General features: G+C 52.5%; 1 protein-coding gene across 1 annotated transcript; it reads right to left on the bottom strand.

Annotated features, from left to right (window-relative positions):
- Positions 1 to 838: 838 nt before the first annotated feature.
- actr6 (actin related protein 6) lies at positions 839 to 17,460 on the bottom strand (the record flags this gene model as incomplete). Its single annotated transcript, XM_034080195.2, has 10 exons — positions 839 to 1,377; positions 1,590 to 1,728; positions 2,393 to 2,564; positions 3,674 to 3,752; positions 6,337 to 6,435; positions 12,383 to 12,439; positions 14,986 to 15,121; positions 15,633 to 15,756; positions 17,183 to 17,251; positions 17,343 to 17,460. Coding segments are annotated over 10 exons (1,123 nt in total), but the record flags the coding sequence as incomplete, so codon positions are not given.
- Between the last annotated feature and the right edge of the window lie 358 nt (positions 17,461 to 17,818).

Here is a 17,818-nt window from a genome sequence, read left to right on the forward strand (position 1 = left end):
ACCCCCTGTCCCCAGCCCCCCTGACCCCAGCCCCCCTGTCCCCAGCCCCCCTGTCCCCCTGACCCCAGCCCCCTGTCCCCAGCCCCCCTGTCCCCAGCCCCCCTGCCGAGAAGGCAGACAGGACCCCGAGTCGGTTCAGAGACTGTGTGTGGTAGCTCAAGTGTATAGTGGAAGGGATGGTCGTCAGACCTTTAGTTCTTCTAACAATGTTTCGTTAGTGTTTTTGTGCTAGGTTTTATTTGTTCCTCGTGGGCGAGGAACGTTGTAGTAGGGGGTGGTGGAGCGACCCTGTGCTGAGTGTGTCACTCAAGCATCCCCCGTCTCTCTGCCAATCACAGAGCTGCTGGTCGGGGTGCGGGCCTGTGGTGGGGGAGCAGAGGGGGGAGGGCGGGGACGTTGACCCTATGTGTGTGTGAGTTGGGGTGTAGAGTGTGTGTGAGGATAAACCTACAGCCTGTCCGTGTGACCTGCGTCCGTGGGAACAAAGGAGTGAACAAACCGTCCGTAACTTGAAGCCCGTTTCCGACTCCCTTTGTGGAACGTCACGGTATCATCACCGAGCGATCAGAACTCGCGGCAGGGGAAGCAAACACAGACATCACACAGCGTAGCTTTAGGCAGCCAACACGGAGAGATGCTCAACGAGGGTTAATCAGATTTGACGACGCTGATTGGCTGAAATTATGTTTTGGCGGCATAGTTTAAAGATAGCAACAGTTGGTTCTGCTGCTCTCTCGTCTGGGCGCTGTGCGTAGCGCCCAGACGAGAGAGGGTACTGATACACGGGCACGGCCAGCAGGAAGCATGTGACTTATCAGTAACTTTAGACATCGTAACACACGTTTAAACGAGATTTTATTGTAGATTATACATTTGACTGATACCAACTATATCATATTTACCTCGTTTATTAAAAAAAAAAAAAATGTATGTATGTGGGACGAGGGGGGGCGGCACCCCTAGCGCCCCCATGGGCCGGCCGCCACGGTTCATAAACCAGCAGTCTTCACAACATGTAATATCAGCATTTATTGACGTTCCCACAGGAAGTGTTGCAGCCATAGCTTCTGGACACACACACACACACACACACACACACACACACACACACACACACACACACACACTGAACAGCTGTAGAGAAACAGCACGCCTGGCGGTTTGAAACCATGGTGCCCGTTGAAGGCAGATCCTGGAGACGGAATATGGAAGACGCACGGTGTCCTCTCCAAGGAGTTTGTTTCCAGTCAGATGTCGAACTTTTCCTCGCAGATAAAATGTCCGTTCTCCTCGAAGTCCTCTCGTGTCACCACTATCTCGTCGTAGTCTGGGCTGTGAGCCAGCAGCTTCCCGCCCTCCCACGGGTAACAGATGGGGCTGCAGAGACGACGATGATGTTATACAAGCTACAATATTATACGTTATTTAAGTGACTTTTTAGGTCGTTTTCTCATTCATTCATTCGTGACTTCAGTTTAATCAAAATGTGGATCCAGTCTTGATTCAGTCTTGTAATGTTTCCCGCACTGTATTTATGGAACGCCACTCTCTATCTGGACACCTCCAGCAGGGGCTCTGAATGAACTCACTTGTCGGGCTGCAGGACGGACACCGGCAGGTGGGCGGGGGCCAGGGCCCTAAGCTCCGCCTCCAAACGTTCCCTGAAGCCCGGGAACAAGAGGTTTCCTCCCGTCAGCACGATGTTCTGGAAGAAGTGAGCGTGCATCTCTGCAGACAGGAAACACCGTGAGAGGCTGATCTCACACACACACACACACACACACACACACACACACACACACACACACACACACACACACACACACACACACACACACACACACACACACACACACACACACACACACACACACACACACACACACACACACACACACACACACACACACACACACACACACACACTGGAAAGAACAGCGTGTGTAATATATGTTACACCAACACGACCATCATTCCTCTAGAAGGGATCTGTATGTCTTTTTGTTTGTATCTTGTTCTATTCCCCCTTGTGTAGCCATTAGCCAATCAGCAACCAGGTAACCCCCCCCCCCCCCTTATCACCTGAACCTCCTCTAGAGCTCATTGAGTTCTTTGTAACCAGATGTCTCTCAGAGGGGCGTGGGGAGGGGCTCCTTGCTTTCATCTAAAGTAACAGACAGAGAATCAGCACTTTGGAAACAGGGCTGAAACAGAGGGGATTATGGGTAATGCTGCAATGACCTGGTTGGTGTTTCAGCCAATCAGAGACAGGCTCTGGATATATCTGAGCCCTGGGATATACTGATGAGGAAGAGGATGATAGGGGACCTTTAAGGCCTCTAGAGGCTTGATAGGAAACAAGGAAGGAAGCCATGAAGGCTCGTCTCCCCACCTTCAGGCAGCGACTGGATGGAGTGCACGATGGCCTCGGGGATGCCCATCTCCTGGATGCCGATGTCTGACGGGTGGAAGAGCATCTCGGGGACGGCGAAGCGCTCGTTGGCGAGTCTCAGGATCTGCTCTCCGGTCTTATACTTCCCGCTGAACACCATCTCCTCCCGAGGCTGCAGCAAACGATCATTCAGACACACGATTCAGAGGGCTTCAGAACGGCTGGACGGTTCTTCCATGCTGGCTAGCAGGTCATGAGATATCAGCTATCAGTGTCTGTGAGACTCTAACGAGGGCCAGGTCAGTGATTCCCACAGCATGTTTATACTTTGGGGGGAGCCATTATACTTTGGGGGCCCCCAAAGTATAATGGCTCCCCCCCAAAGTATAATTCGTGTTTTTTTTTACTCAGTAAGAACTCATTTGCATTTGCATTGGTGGCAATGAGCGCTCAGTGAGTAAAACAAACTTAAAAAACCATCAATGATACTTTGGGGGAGCCATTAGGTAAACAGCCTCTGGGCGCGAGTCCAGACCCACCTTTGGAATCAAATGATGCCGTCAGTGGGATTATCTCCGTTATCAACTCCTAAGCATCCCCGGGACAACATCACTAGCCCCGCCCCTAAAAAGGTGTGAACTTGAGCCAATCAAGGACTACTACTACTAGGTCGTCCTTAGACGAGTTTGCCAACGGGTTCGCCAATCCCCACGGTCCTCCATACACCCGGCCAGCTCTGTGGAGCTTTCCACACCCACATGCTTCCTCAGCACCTCCACGTATGTTGGCGTGGGGCGCCCTCTCGGTCGTGCCCGTGTGTTGGCTCCCAGAGTACTAACTTGCCAGCTGGAGGTTCCTGGTGTCGATGGCAGTGACCTGCACATTTCACTTTCCTGGATGCCACCTTGTCACTCAGCCTGGGCAGCCCACCAGGACTAGCCCCGCTCCTACATTTCTGAGAGATTTCTGAGGAGATTTTTGCCACGCACCACCCCCCCCCCCCCGGCCCCGAGTCGTTCCCCCAAAGTATATTTCATTTCTGTGGGAATCACTGCATGCATCACACGCTGAGGTCGTGCTGACTTCTGGGATGTGTGCAACTTATTATACTGTAGAGAAACGAGCATCGATGAGGCTCAGCGAAGGGGAGGGTCCTCAGGGGAGGGTCCTCAGGGGAGGGTCCTCGGGGGTCTCGGGTTAGCAACGTGCATACAGACAGGATGACGTCTATGAGCACCAGACGGTGAGCCGACGTGCCGGGCCTCGTGCTTTAGTCCTCACCTTGCAGAAGCCTTTCTTGATGGAGCTGAAATCTGGGAGGACGTAGTCCCTGACGACCGTGTTCTCCTCGCCCTTCATCCTGAAGGAAACACGAGTTATTGAACATGTTATTAACGTGTGTTCTGATACAGCGCAGACCAAAGACTCTCTCTCTCATTCACTTGGGACTATTTAAGCTGACTTGTAGATGTTTGGATGTTAAAGGTCCCACGGCCATTTCCACTGATCATAGTTCCATGTTGAGGTCGACTAGAAGAGATTTATGCCTGCACTGAGTGAGTGAGGAAGTCCGTGGATTGGTCAATTTGGACCTATTAGCGGGGGCTTAACGCAACGGCTCCACGGATTGGCCCATTTCGTTCCGGGTACGGATGACATCAGGCGTCCCCGGAAGAATCAATGGACAGTGACGTGTCTCCAACGAGGCGTTTGGGGAGGTCTTCTCTGTGTCAGAGGTTTACTCGCTGCAGGGCGTACTTCGAGGGGTTTCACTCTGCAGACGTTCACATGCAGAAGCTACAGAACACGAGGGGACGGGTCAGAACCGGAGAAGCATGACATGGACCTTTAAGTTTTAACATCCATTTTTCTCGGATAGTGTTTCTCTGTAAAGGCACTACATGTTGTCTAATGCAGTGGTTCTCAAATGGGGGTGCGCGGACCCCTAGGGGTACGTTGGAGTACTGCAGGGGGTACGTGAGATTTATTTTATGTTAATGAAAAAAACAACACATAATTAATGCATTTAAACAAACTACTAAAAGCAGATGAACTACTTTATTCAAAGGTTACAGAAGCTCTGGATAATAAGATCAGCTCAATGGAACTAATGTCGTCTGAGTTAGTGCTTGATGTTCAAATCGGTTTTCCATGAATTTAGTGACGGATTGTAAACATTTGAAAAGCAGCATTTAAGTGTTTCTCAGTTCCTGTTGTTGTTTTGATAACTCAGACCCTGAAGGTGCCGCGCGGTGCCTCCTTATAGGCCTTTCGTCCCTAACAAATCGTCTTTGCGCTGATCGGGGGGGGCGTGGCGGAGTATTTTTTTCAAAGGGGGAACGTTATAGAAAAGGTTTGAGAACCCCTGCTCTCATGGACAGTGAGCTGGGCTGATGATCGGAAGGCTGCGAGGTCCCGCCTGGAACACCACCACCAGCGTGCCCTCGAGTGAGGCCCTCAGCTACTCCAGGGAGTGTCCCTGTGATCGGTCGTCGTAAGTCGCTTTGGAATGACGGCCCGTCCACGCGGCGGCGTGCGTTGAAGCTCGCCGGCGGGCGTGTCTGAAACTCGACCAACAACCAATCACATGAATCTCCCGCCCCGGACACACAAGCAGCGGTTTGATTGGCTAGAGCTTGTACTGGCATATGATTCGATTGGCTGACGCTTCTGCGAGGCGTCAAAAGCTGAACTTCGCTCAACTTTTGCAGCGAGCCAAGCCAGCTACGCTCCACGTCGCTTCCCACAATGCAGTTCGGCGAAAAGTGACGCACGCCGCTGTGCGGACGGGCCGTGAGCCGTCTGCTAAATTGTAAATGATATTTGTGGGAGAATAAACCCCACAGATCCTCAACTCCTAAACTTCACTTCATTGTTTTGGTCCTTTTTGTTGTCAATTTGTACGTATTTGCTGTTGATAACATTTATTTTGTCCTCTGTATTTCTAAAGGTTTTCAACTTGACTAAATCCAGTAAACGACAGAGGGTCTAAGGTCAGAAGGTCTGAGGACAGAGGGTCTAAGGACAGAGGGTCTAAGGACAGAGGGTCTAAGGACAGAGGGTCTAAGGACAGAGGGTCTGAGGACAGAGGGTCTGAGGAGAGAAAGTCTAAGGACAGAGGGTCTGAGGACAGAGGGTCTGAGGACAGAGGGTCTGAGGACAGAGGGTCTAAGGACAGAGGGTCTAAGGACAGAGGGTCTAAGGATAGAGGGTCTAAGGACAGAGGGTCTGAGGACAGAGGGTCTGAGGAGAGAAAGTCTAAGGACAGAGGGTCTGAGGACAGAGGGTCTAAGGACAGAGGGTCTGAGGACAGAGGGTCTGAGGACAGAGGGTCAGAGGACAGAGGGTCAGAGGACAGAGGGTCTGAGGACAGAGGGTCTGAGGACAGAGGGTCTAAGGACAGAGGGTCTGAGGACAGAGGGTCTGAGGACAGAGGGTCAGAGGACAGAGGGTCTAAGGACAGAGGGTCTGAGGACAGAGGGTCTAAGGACAGAGGGTCTGAGGACAGAGGGTCTGAGGACAGAGGGTCTAAGGTCAGAGGGTCTGAGGACAGAGGGTCTAAGGACAGAGGGTCTAAGGACAGAGGGTCTGAGGACAGAGGGTCTGAGGACAGAGGGTCTGAGGACAGAGGGTCTAAGGACAGAGGGTCTGAGGACAGAGGGTCTGAGGACAGAGGGTCTAAGGACAGAGGGTCTGAGGACAGAGGGTCTGAGGACAGAGGGTCTAAGGACAGAGGGTCTGAGGACAGAGGGTCTGAGGCTCCACCACACATCCTTTATAAATGTGCTTTATAAATAAAACCTGATTTGAAATGTCTAAATGCGTGAGCTGCTGAAGGTGGAGCAGAGCTGCCTCGAGCTCCGCAGGGATGGCTGAGCCGAGGTTAACTCAACACGGCTCATAGACGCTCGCCCCCCCCCCTGCTCTGAAGCAAAGTGACTCACTGGGATATCTCCATGTCTTTGAAGAACTGCTGCGACACGTAGCACACGTCCTCCTTCACCTGGTTGATCACGTGAGTCTCATCCATCACGTGAAGCTGCCTGCGGGAAACACGCATCATTAAGGGTTTCACAGAAACAACGGTCCAGCATCTACACATTCAAACATCGCCCTTTCAACGGTCCAGCATCTACAGAGTCAAACATCGCCCTTTCAACGGTCCAGCATCTACACATTCATACATCGCCCTTTCAACGGTCCAGCATCTACAGAGTCAAACATCGCCCTTTCAACGGTCCAGCATCTACAGATTCAAACATCGCCCTTTCAACGGTCCAGCATCTACAGAGTCAAACATCGCCCTTTCAACGGTCCAGCATCTACAGATTCAAACATCGCCCTTTCAACGGTCCAGCATCTACAGATTCAAACATCGCCCTTTCAGCGGTCCAGCATCTACACATTCATACATCGCCCTTTCAACGGTCCAGCATCTACAGAGTCAAACATCGCCCTTTCAACGGTCCAGCATCTACAGATTCAAACATCGCCCTTTCAACGGTCCAGCATCTACAGAGTCAAACATCGCCCTTTCAACGGTCCAGCATCTACAGATTCAAACATCGCCCTTTCAACGGTCCAGCATCTACAGATTCAAACATCGCCCTTTCAGCGGTCCAGCATCTACAGATTCAAACATCGCCCTTTCAGCGGTCCAGCATCTACAGATTCAAACATCGCCCTTTCAACGGTCCAGCATCTACAGATTCAAACATCGCCCTTTCAGCGGTCCAGCATCTACAGATTCAAACATCGCCCTTTCAACGGTCCAGCATCTACAGATTCAAACATCGCCCTTTCAACGGTCCAGCATCTACAGATTCAAACATCGCCCTTTCAGCGGTCCAGCATCTACAGATTCAAACATCGCCCTTTCAGCGGTCCAGCATCTACAGATTCAAACATCGCCCTTTCAGCGGTCCAGCATCTACAGATTCAAACATCGCCCTTTCAGCGGTCCAGCATCTACAGATTCAAACATCGCCCTTTCAACGGTCCAGCATCTACAGATTCAAACATCGCCCTTTCAGCGGTCCAGCATCTACAGATTCAAACATCGCCCTTTCAACGGTCCAGCATCTACAGATTCAAACATCGCCCTTTCAACGGTCCAGCATCTACAGATTCAAACATCGCCCTTTCAACGGTCCAGCATCTACAGATTCAAACATCGCCCTTTCAGCGGTCCAGCATCTACAGATTCAAACATCGCCCTTTCAGCGGTCCAGCATCTACAGATTCAAACATCGCCCTTTCAGATAATACGATCTTCTCCCTCTTCAAATGTCACTTCCTGCCACTTTGTGTCTCTGGATGTTAACACTAGTCAGCTGCAGTTCGGTGTGTTGATGAGGCAGCATTGCATCATGGGAGTTGTAGTCTTTACCTCTGTTAGGATTCCTTCAGTGTTCATGGTAAGATCAAAGGGAACATTTGCATAACGATGTCGTGACGTTATGCAAAGCACATTTCCCCAGACAGCAGTTTGAGACAGTAGTCCAGGCCTCTGTCCCCGCCCGGCTGGACTACTGCAACTCTCTCTCCACGGGGTCAGCGGGTCCTCGCTCGCACGGCTGCAGCGGGTGCAAAACGCCGCAGCAAGGCTCTTAACTGGCACACGGAGGTTTCACCACATCTCCCCTGTTTTAGCTTCTCTCCACCGGCTGCCCATTTATTTTAGGATCCATTTTTTAATTATTTTGTTTACTTTTAAATCTCTAAATGGCATGACCCCACCACCTTGCTGAGCTGCTACACCTACACGCCGAGCCGCCCTCTCCGGTCAGCGGACCAACTGCTCCTGAACGTGCCTAAAGCCAGGTCAAAGCTCAGAGGGGGCGTTGCTTCTCTGTAGCGGCTCCCGCCCTGTGGAGCGCTCTGCCCCTGGAGATCAGACAGGCTCCTCCCACACTGTGGAGCGCTCTGCCCCTGGAGACTAGACAGGCTCCTCCCACACTGTGGAGCGCTCTGCCCCTGGAGACCAGACAGGCTCCTCCCACACTGTGGAGCGCTCTGCCCCTGGAGACCAGACAAGCTCCTCCCACACTGTGGAGCGCTCTGCCCCTGGAGACCAGACAGGCTCCTCCCACACTGTGGAGCGCTCTGCCCCTGGAGACCAGACAGGCTCCTCCCACACTGTGGAGCGCTCTGCCCCTGGAGACCAGACAGGCTCCTCCCACACTGTGGAGCGCTCTGCCCCTGGAGACCAGACAGGCTCCTCCCACACTGTGGAGCGCTCTGCCCCTGGAGACCAGACAGGCTCCTCCCACACTGTGGAGCGCTCTGCCCCTGGAGACCAGACAGGCTCCTCCCACACTGTGGAGCGCTCTGCCCCTGGAGACCAGACAGGCTCCTCCCACACTGTGGAGCGCTCTGCCCCTGGAGACCAGACAGGCTCCTCCCACACTGTGGAGCGCTCTGCCCCTGGAGACCAGACAGGCTCCTCCCACACTGTGGAGCGCTCTGCCCCAGGAGACCAGACAGGCTCCTCCCACACTGTGGAGCGCTCTGCCCCTGGAGACCAGACAGGCTCCTCCCACACTGTGGAGCGCTCTGCCCCTGGAGACCAGACAGGCTCCTCCCACACTGTGGAGCGCTCTGCCCCTGGAGACCAGACAGGCTCCTCCCACACTGTGGAGCGCTCTGCCCCTGGAGACCAGACAGGCTCCTCCCACACTGTGGAGCGCTCTGCCCCTGGAGACCAGACAGGCTCCTCCCACACTGTGGAGCGCTCTGCCCCTGGAGACCAGACAGGCTCCTCCCACACTGTGGAGCGCTCTGCCCCTGGAGACCAGACAGGCTCCTCCCACACTGTGGAGCGCTCTGCCCCTGGAGACCAGACAGGCTCCTCCCACACTGTGGAGCGCTCTGCCCCAGGAGACCAGACAGGCTCCTCCCACACTGTGGAGCGCTCTGCCCCTGGAGACCAGACAGGCTCCTCCCACACTGTGGAGCGCTCTGCCCCTGGAGACCAGACAGGCTCCTCCCACACTGTGGAGCGCTCTGCCCCTGGAGACCAGACAGGCTCCTCCCACACTGTGGAGCGCTCTGCCCCTGGAGACCAGACAGGCTCCTCCCACACTGTGGAGCGCTCTGCCCCTGGAGACCAGACAGGCTCCTCCCACACTGTGGAGCGCTCTGCCCCTGGAGACCAGACAGGCTCCTCCCACACTGTGGAGCGCTCTGCCCCTGGAGACCAGACAGGCTCTTCCCACACTGTGGAGCGCTCTGCCCCTGGAGACCAGACAGGCTCCTCCCACACTGTGGAGCGCTCTGCCCCTGGAGACCAGACAGGCTCCTCCCACACTGTGGAGCGCTCTGCCCCTGGAGACCAGACAGGCTCCTCCCACACTGTGGAGCGCTCTGCCCCTGGAGACCAGACAGGCTCCTCCCACCCTGTGGCGCGCTCTGCCCCTGGAGACCAGACAGGCTCCTCCCACACTGTGGAGCGCTCTGCCCCAGGAGACCAGACAGGCTCCTCCCACACTGTGGAGCGCTCTGCCCCTGGAGACCAGACAGGCTCCTCCCACACTGTGGAGCGCTCTGCCCCTGGAGACCAGACAGGCTCCTCCCACACTGTGGAGCGCTCTGCCCCTGGAGACCAGACAGGCTCCTCCCACACTGTGGAGCGCTCTGCCCCTGGAGACCAGACAGGCTCCTCCCACACTGTGGAGCGCTCTGCCCCTGGAGACCAGACAGGCTCCTCCCACACTGTGGAGCGCTCTGCCCCTGGAGACCAGACAGGCTCCTCCCACACTGTGGAGCGCTCTGCCCCTGGAGACCAGACAGGCTCCTCCCACACTGTGGAGCGCTCTGCCCCTGGAGACCAGACAGGCTCCTCCCACACTGTGGAGCGCTCTGCCCCAGGAGACCAGACAGGCTCCTCCCACACTGTGGAGCGCTCTGCCCCTGGAGACCAGACAGGCTCCTCCCACACTGTGGAGCGCTCTGCCCCTGGAGACCAGACAGGCTCCTCCCACACTGTGGAGCGCTCTGCCCCTGGAGACCAGACAGGCTCCTCCCACACTGTGGAGCGCTCTGCCCCTGGAGACCAGACAGGCTCCTCCCACACTGTGGAGCGCTCTGCCCCTGGAGACCAGACAGGCTCCTCCCACACTGTGGAGCGCTCTGCCCCTGGAGACCAGACAGGCTCCTCCCACACTGTGGAGCGCTCTGCCCCTGGAGACCAGACAGGCTCTTCCCACACTGTGGAGCGCTCTGCCCCTGGAGACCAGACAGGCTCCTCCCACACTGTGGAGCGCTCTGCCCCTGGAGACCAGACAGGCTCCTCCCACACTGTGGAGCGCTCTGCCCCTGGAGACCAGACAGGCTCCTCCCACACTGTGGAGCGCTCTGCCCCTGGAGACCAGACAGGCACCTCCCACCCTGTGGAGCGCTCTGCCCCTGGAGACCAGACAGGCTCCTCCCACACTGTGGAGCGCTCTGCCCCTGGAGACCAGACAGGCTCCTCCCACACTGTGGAGCGCTCTGCCCCTGGAGACCAGACAGGCTCCTCCCACACTGTGGAGCGCTGTGCCCCTGGAGACCAGACAGGCTCTTCCCACACTGTGGAGCGCTCTGCCCCTGGAGACCAGACAGGCTCCTCCCACACTGTGGAGCGCTCTGCCCCTGGAGACCAGACAGGCTCCTCCCACACTGTGGAGCGCTCTGCCCCTGGAGACCAGACAGGCTCCTCCCACACTGTGGAGCGCTCTGCCCCTGGAGACCAGACAGGCTCCTCCCACCCTGTGGAGCGCTCTGCCCCTGGAGACCAGACAGGCTCCTCCCACACTGTGGAGCGCTCTGCCCCTGGAGACCAGACAGGCTCCTCCCACACTGTGGAGCGCTCTGCCCCTGGAGACCAGACAGGCTCCTCCCACACTGTGGAGCGCTGTGCCCCTGGAGACCAGACAGGCTCCTCCCACACTGTGGAGCGCTCTGCCCCTGGAGACCAGACAGGCTCCTCCCACACTGTGGAGCGCTCTGCCCCTGGAGACCAGACAGGCTCCTCCCACACTGTGGAGCGCTCTGCCCCTGGAGACCAGACAGGCTCCTCCCACACTGTGGAGCGCTCTGCCCCTGGAGACCAGACGGGCTCCTCCCACACTGTGGAGCGCTCTGCCCCTGGAGACCAGACAGGCTCCTCCCACACTGTGGAGCGCTCTGCCCCTGGAGACCAGACAGGCTCCTCCCACACTGTGGAGCGCTCTGCCCCTGGAGACCAGACAGTGTTTTATCTATTTGCCTGTACAGCACTTTGGTCTGGAGGTTTAAAGTGCTTTATAAATAAAGTTGTATTGTATTTCGATCTGCATTCAGGTACATTTCAGTCATCTCACAGAACTAGATGTGTTTCTTGAAGATTTGGCTTCTTGACCAAAAACTCATCCATGTATTTCTCTCATAAATGTGTGATTTTGAAGCAAAATTCCATTTTCTTTTGTATATTATTATTCTTTTCTTTTTTCACATGAATTTGTGCAAATTCCTGATTTATTTTCTGTACATTTTTTTAACTGAAATCTCTTTTTTTTGCACTACTTTATGTCCTGCAATATAACCTTCTCTGGCACCGCAGCATTTACAGAATGTGTTCCAATGTGTCGCCCTCTAGTGGCCGTGACATGCAGTCTTGAAAATGCACCTTTACCTTAAGAAAAATGCACTTTTCTCTGAAACGTTTATGTATGTTTTACACATCACGGGCGACTGCGGCTGCGAGGGAGTGCGGTCGTCTTTCCACCAGAAGGTTGTGGGTTCGATCCCAGCCCATGCAGCCAACATGTCGATGTATCCTTGGGCAAGATACTTAACCCTGAGTCCTAGAGTAGGAACACTGCTCTGTGTGAATGGGTGAACGACATGTAGTCTGTAAAGCGCTTTGAGGGGTCGTAAAGACTGGATGAAGCGCTATATAAGTACAGTCCATTTGAGATACCAGGAGATTACGGGGCTATAGTAGATCACAGATAACAGAGTAGATCTTACCGATATGAGATGATCTCCTTCAGGTGATTGGTCAGCAGCTTCCCTCCTACATTCACCCTGTAAGGCGAAACAGACAAATACATTATTTTATAGTGCTAATCGGCTCACTCCAGACGCACATCAAGGAACCTCGTGGATTTCAATACGAATATAGAGGTGAAAAGGTCTCTTAAACTCATGGGCCTCACATTTTGTAGTTTTGTTTTTCCTACTGGATTAGATTAGCTAGTTATTACCAAATGTTTATGCAGTAATCAAATAAGGAGGAAGTTCCAGTCGTGACATCACTCCATCAAAGGGAGATCAAAGGGGAACATCTACAGCTCTACAGCACAACACACACACATCAAAAGGGGAACATCTACAGCTCTACAGCACAACACACACATCAAAGGGAGATCACTCCATCAAAGGGAGATCAAAGGGAACATCTACAGCTCTAAAGCACAACACACACATCAAAGGGAGATCAAAGGGGAACATCTACAGCTCTACAGCACAACACACACATCAAAGGGAGATCAAAGGGGAACATCTACAGCTCTACAGCACAACACACACATCAAAGGGAGATCACTCCATCAAAGGGAGATCAAAGGGAACATCTACAGCTCTAAAGCACAACACACACATCAAAGGGAGATCAAAGGGAACATCTACAGCTCTACAGCACAACACACACATCAAAGGGAGATCAAAGGGAACATCTACAGCTCTACAGCACAACACACACATCAAAGGGAACATCTACAGCTCTAAAGCACAACACACACATCAAAGGGAGATCAAAGGGGAACATCTACAGCTCTAAAGCACAACACACACATCAAAGGGAGATCAAAGGGGAACATCTACAGCTCTAAAGCACAACACACACATCAAAGGGAGATCACTCCATCAAAGGGAGATCAAAGGGAACATCTACAGCTCTAGGATGTAACACTTTTATTATTTACTACAATTAACAATTGTATATATTCCCTTTGTTTATATAAAACAGCTACTTGTGTGGTTACCATGGTTTTTTACTTTGACTCATCAAGAGTTCCTCTTTCCCAAACCTGAGTGCATGTAAACAATCCCTGTTTCCTCCAGAGGGCATTTCTCCCAGTAAAGGTTGTGATGGTTAGTGGTAGAGATGTCCCGATCCGATCACGTGATTTTCAAAAGTTCGGAATCGGGAGGAAAAAATCGGGGATCGAGAATTATTATTTTTTTATAATTTTTTTATTTATTTAATGTTACAAAACTAAAATGACCATGTTCACGTCTGAAAGTCATCCTGAGGACTTAGCTTTGGTTTAAAATGACACATCATGTACGTGTTGCTTTCTTTGGGCTTGTTTTCAGACCTGCTTATTGCTCTCAAAGCAACAGAGTGGGCGCAGTGTCTGATAGCAGCAGCAAGCTAACGAGAGGCTACGTCCAGCTGGGGACTCGGGAGTCGGGACAGAGAACATGTCAGGAGTTTGGAAGTATTATGAAATTGAAAGCGAAGGCAGTGTAACAGCCAGATGCAATGTTTGCAAGGCGGAGGTTCTGCGTGGTGGAAAGAACAGAGCTACGTTCAACACGACCAATCTAACACGCTACCTGAGAAACAAACAACAACAACAACAACAACACGGCGAGTACACAGCGGCCACTCGGGTAACGGCACTGAAGCAACCGACACTTTCAGAGGCTTTCAAAAGGAAAGAGAAACGGCCCCAGAACAGAGAACAGCCAGATAGCTGAACTCATCGCGTTGGATGGCCAGCCGTTATCTGTTACCTTTCTTTCTCTTAACGCATTGCATAAAGATCGGATCGGGAAAAATCGGTATCGGCAGATTGTCAAAATCAAATGATCGGAATCGGATCGGGAGCAAAAGAAGGTGATCGGGACATCCCTAATGGTTAGTGGTTGTGATGGTTAGTGGTTGTGATGGTTACTGGTTGTGATGGTTACTGGTTGTCATGGTTACTGGTTGAATGGTTAGTGGTTGTGATGGTTACTGGTTGTGATGGTTACTGGTTGTGATGGTTACTGGTTGTCATGGTTACTGGTTGAATGGTTAGTGGTTGTGATGGTTACTGGTTGTGATGGTTACTGGTTGTGATGGTTACTGGTTGTCATGGTTACTGGTTGAATGGTTAGTGGTTGTGATGGTTAGTGGTTGTCATGGTTACTGGTTGTGATGGTTACTGGTTGTGATGGTTACTGGTTGAATGGTTAGTGGTTGTGATGGTTACTGGTTGTGATGGTTACTGGTTGTGATGGTTACTGGTTGTCATGGTTACTGGTTGAATGGTTAGTGGTTGTGATGGTTAGTGGTTGTCATGGTTACTGGTTGTGATGGTTACTGGTTGAATGGTTAGTGGTTGTGATGGTTAGTGGTTGTCATGGTTACTGGTTGTGATGGTTAGTGGTTGTGATGGTTACTGGTTGTGATGGTTACTGGTTGTGATGGTTACTGGTTGTCATGGTTAGTGGTTGTGATGGTTACTGGTTGTGATGGTTACTGGTTGTGATGGTTACTGGTTGTGATGGTTACTGGTTGTCATGGTTAGTGGTTGTGATGGTTACTGGTTGTCATGGTTAGTGGTTGTGTGTTTCCTGACCTGCGGATGCCCTCCTTCATCTTCTTGCTGCGGCAGTATGGGATGATGTGAGTGAAGGAGAAGCCTCCGTCCACCAGGAGGCAGCAGAGCTCCGAGGGCCGAGAGGAGAAGAAGTGGTGAGCGCTGAGGGAGCCGGCTGAGGGAGGGACATTGAACACACCGCAGATATTAAACACAGACATTGAACACAGACATTGAACACGGACATTGAACACAGACATTGAACACGGACATTGAACACGGACATTGAACACGGACATTGAACACGGACATTGAACACGGACATTGAACACGGACATTGAACACAGACATTGAACACGGACATTGAACACAGACATTGAACACGGACATTGAACACAGACATTGAACACGGACATTGAACACAGACATTGAACACGGAGCAGAGATGAACACAGGTTGCTGTGTGACTGATTGTGACTTGGGGAAAGAAGCCTTTACTCCTTTATGATTCCACGTGATAGCCTCAAGAGGAGCTTTAAATGTAAACACACAGTCAGTTTCACTGGAAGGGTTCCTGGTGGTGATCAATACCCTCTGAAGTGTGCCTGATGTTCCAGCCTGCTGGGGAGGAGCTTTATTAAATAGCGTGCTGTGAACAGGAAGCGTGTTTCTGCTGCTGGACTCACCGTTGGTCCGCAGAACCGACTGGAACTGGTACTCCTCGAACAGGATCTCGTTCATGGACTCCTGGATGGAGGAGAAGTTGAAGTAGGGCTCCGTGATGATGACGCTGGTGTCCGCAAAGTCCACCTGTGGGAAACGCATCCCATTACACCACATGGCACTTATTAGACGCTTTGGGCTGAAACGACATGCTGGCTGCAGTGGGGATTGAACCAGTGCTCTCCAGGTCAGCGCACTATCCCACTGAGCCACAGCCGCCCATTACATTATGTTGTGGTGTTTTAGTATGTTTCTAAAATAAAAAAAAGCCTCCGTCGTTAGTCAAGGGTTTCTGCCTCGACATGTTTCCAGATGCAGAGAGGAGGTGAAGTTGCAGCACTTTATGGCCCAATCCCAAACCACTCCCTCCCCCTCCGTGACGGAGTGAACTCCGTCTGTAGCCTCATCGCAGCTCAACGAGGCTCCTCCTGTCAGATGGAGGGAGTAAATACAGCAGCAAGCTTTGGGACGCCCCCCCCCTCTCTCCGGCAGGAACAGGAAGTGCCGTAACTGTTTGTAACAACGGTTTCAAATCAGCTTCTCTTAGACAAAGAGTTTAAATTAATAACTCAAATAAAACTCCAAACATCTTTCTTTGTGTTTCAAAGCTCTTTTAGTTTTAAACCTGATGTTTATAAGCTTCTTAGTTTTTGCAACGGTCTGTAAATAAACACAACTTTATAATGAAATGCACACATTTACCTTTTTCTAGACTGAACACAGGTTTGATCCTCAGTTAGAACATATGAGGTCATCATGAGGTCGCTAACATCGCAGTTCATCAGGATGTTTGCTGGAACTACTTGTACACAGCTTGTTTCCTGAGGACACACACAGCGTGACTCCGGTCAGGGAGAGACCGGTCTCAAGTCAGCAGCGCTGCAGACTCGCTGCTTGAGGGCTTGATAGCCCACTCCCCCCCCTCCACACTCTCTGCTCTGGAACAGCCCTCAATGTGGCGGACCCTCCGCGTGAACGCGCAAACGGAGGGGTAGGGTGTAGGGTGGAGGGGTAGGGTGTAGGGGGGTAGGGTGTAGGGTGGAGGGGTAGGGTGTAGGGTGTAGGGTGGAGGGGTAGGGTGTAGGGTGGAGGGGTAGGGTGTAGGGTGTAGGGTGGAGGGGTAGGGTGTAGGGTGGAGGGGTAGGGTGTAGGGTGGAGGGGTAGGGTGTAGGGTGGAGGGGTAGGGGTTAGGGTGTAGGGGGTAGGGTGTAGGTGTGTAGGGTGTAGGGTGGTAGGGTGTAGGGTGTAGGGGTAGGGTGTAGGGTGGAGGGGTAGGGTGTAGGGTGGAGGGTAGGGTGTAGGGTGGAGGGGTAGGGTGTAGGGTGGAGGGGTAGGGTGTAGGGGCGGTTTGGGAATGGGCCTACATGTATTTTGTGATCCAGGTCGGCGGCATACGAAAACAAAGGGTCAGCATCGACTAGAGAGAGAAACGGCCTCTGGAGGGACAGGAACACAACGAGGCCGCTTACGGTTCACTTTAAGCGACACATTGGACAAAGAAAAATAAGCAAACCTTAAACATCTCTTTCCCAAACAGATGATCCCAGACCTTCCTCTGGACGTCCCAGTTCACCAGATACCCCTGCAGAGAGAAACCAGAACATGAGGACACGACTTTCTCAAACAGTCAAAACGGGACTTCATACGGCTGCAGCCTCAACTGCGTGCGTTACCCTCTGGAACGGGAGGATGTAAAAGAGTCCCGAGGGGTCTTTGATCTCATCCAGCTGATTGGCTGTGAACGTTTTCAATCTCGACGTCTTCGAGCGAAACTGACAGTTTGGGATGACACTGAGAGAGAAAGAGAGAGAGTCACACGGAGGAACACGACACATTCATACCAGCAGGAAAATATGCTTTAAAGAGTCCTCTCCTGCTGATGTTCAGGTGTATATCAGTATGTAGTGTCTCTACTTTAAAGAGTCCTCTCCTGCTGATGTTCAGGTGTATATCAGTATGTAGTGTCTCTACTTTAAAGAGTCCTCTCCTGCTGATGTTCAGGTGTATATCAGTGTGTAGTGTCTCTACTTTAAAGAGTCCTCTCCTGCTGATGTTCAGGTGTATATCAGTGTGTAGTGTCTCTACTTTAAAGAGTCCTCTCCTGCTGATGTTCAGGTGTATATCAGTATGTAGTGTCTCTACTTTAAAG

Source organism: Pseudochaenichthys georgianus, unplaced genomic scaffold (assembly GCF_902827115.2).
Source record: "Pseudochaenichthys georgianus unplaced genomic scaffold, fPseGeo1.2 scaffold_935_arrow_ctg1, whole genome shotgun sequence".
Taxonomy (NCBI): Eukaryota; Metazoa; Chordata; class Actinopteri; order Perciformes; family Channichthyidae; genus Pseudochaenichthys; species Pseudochaenichthys georgianus.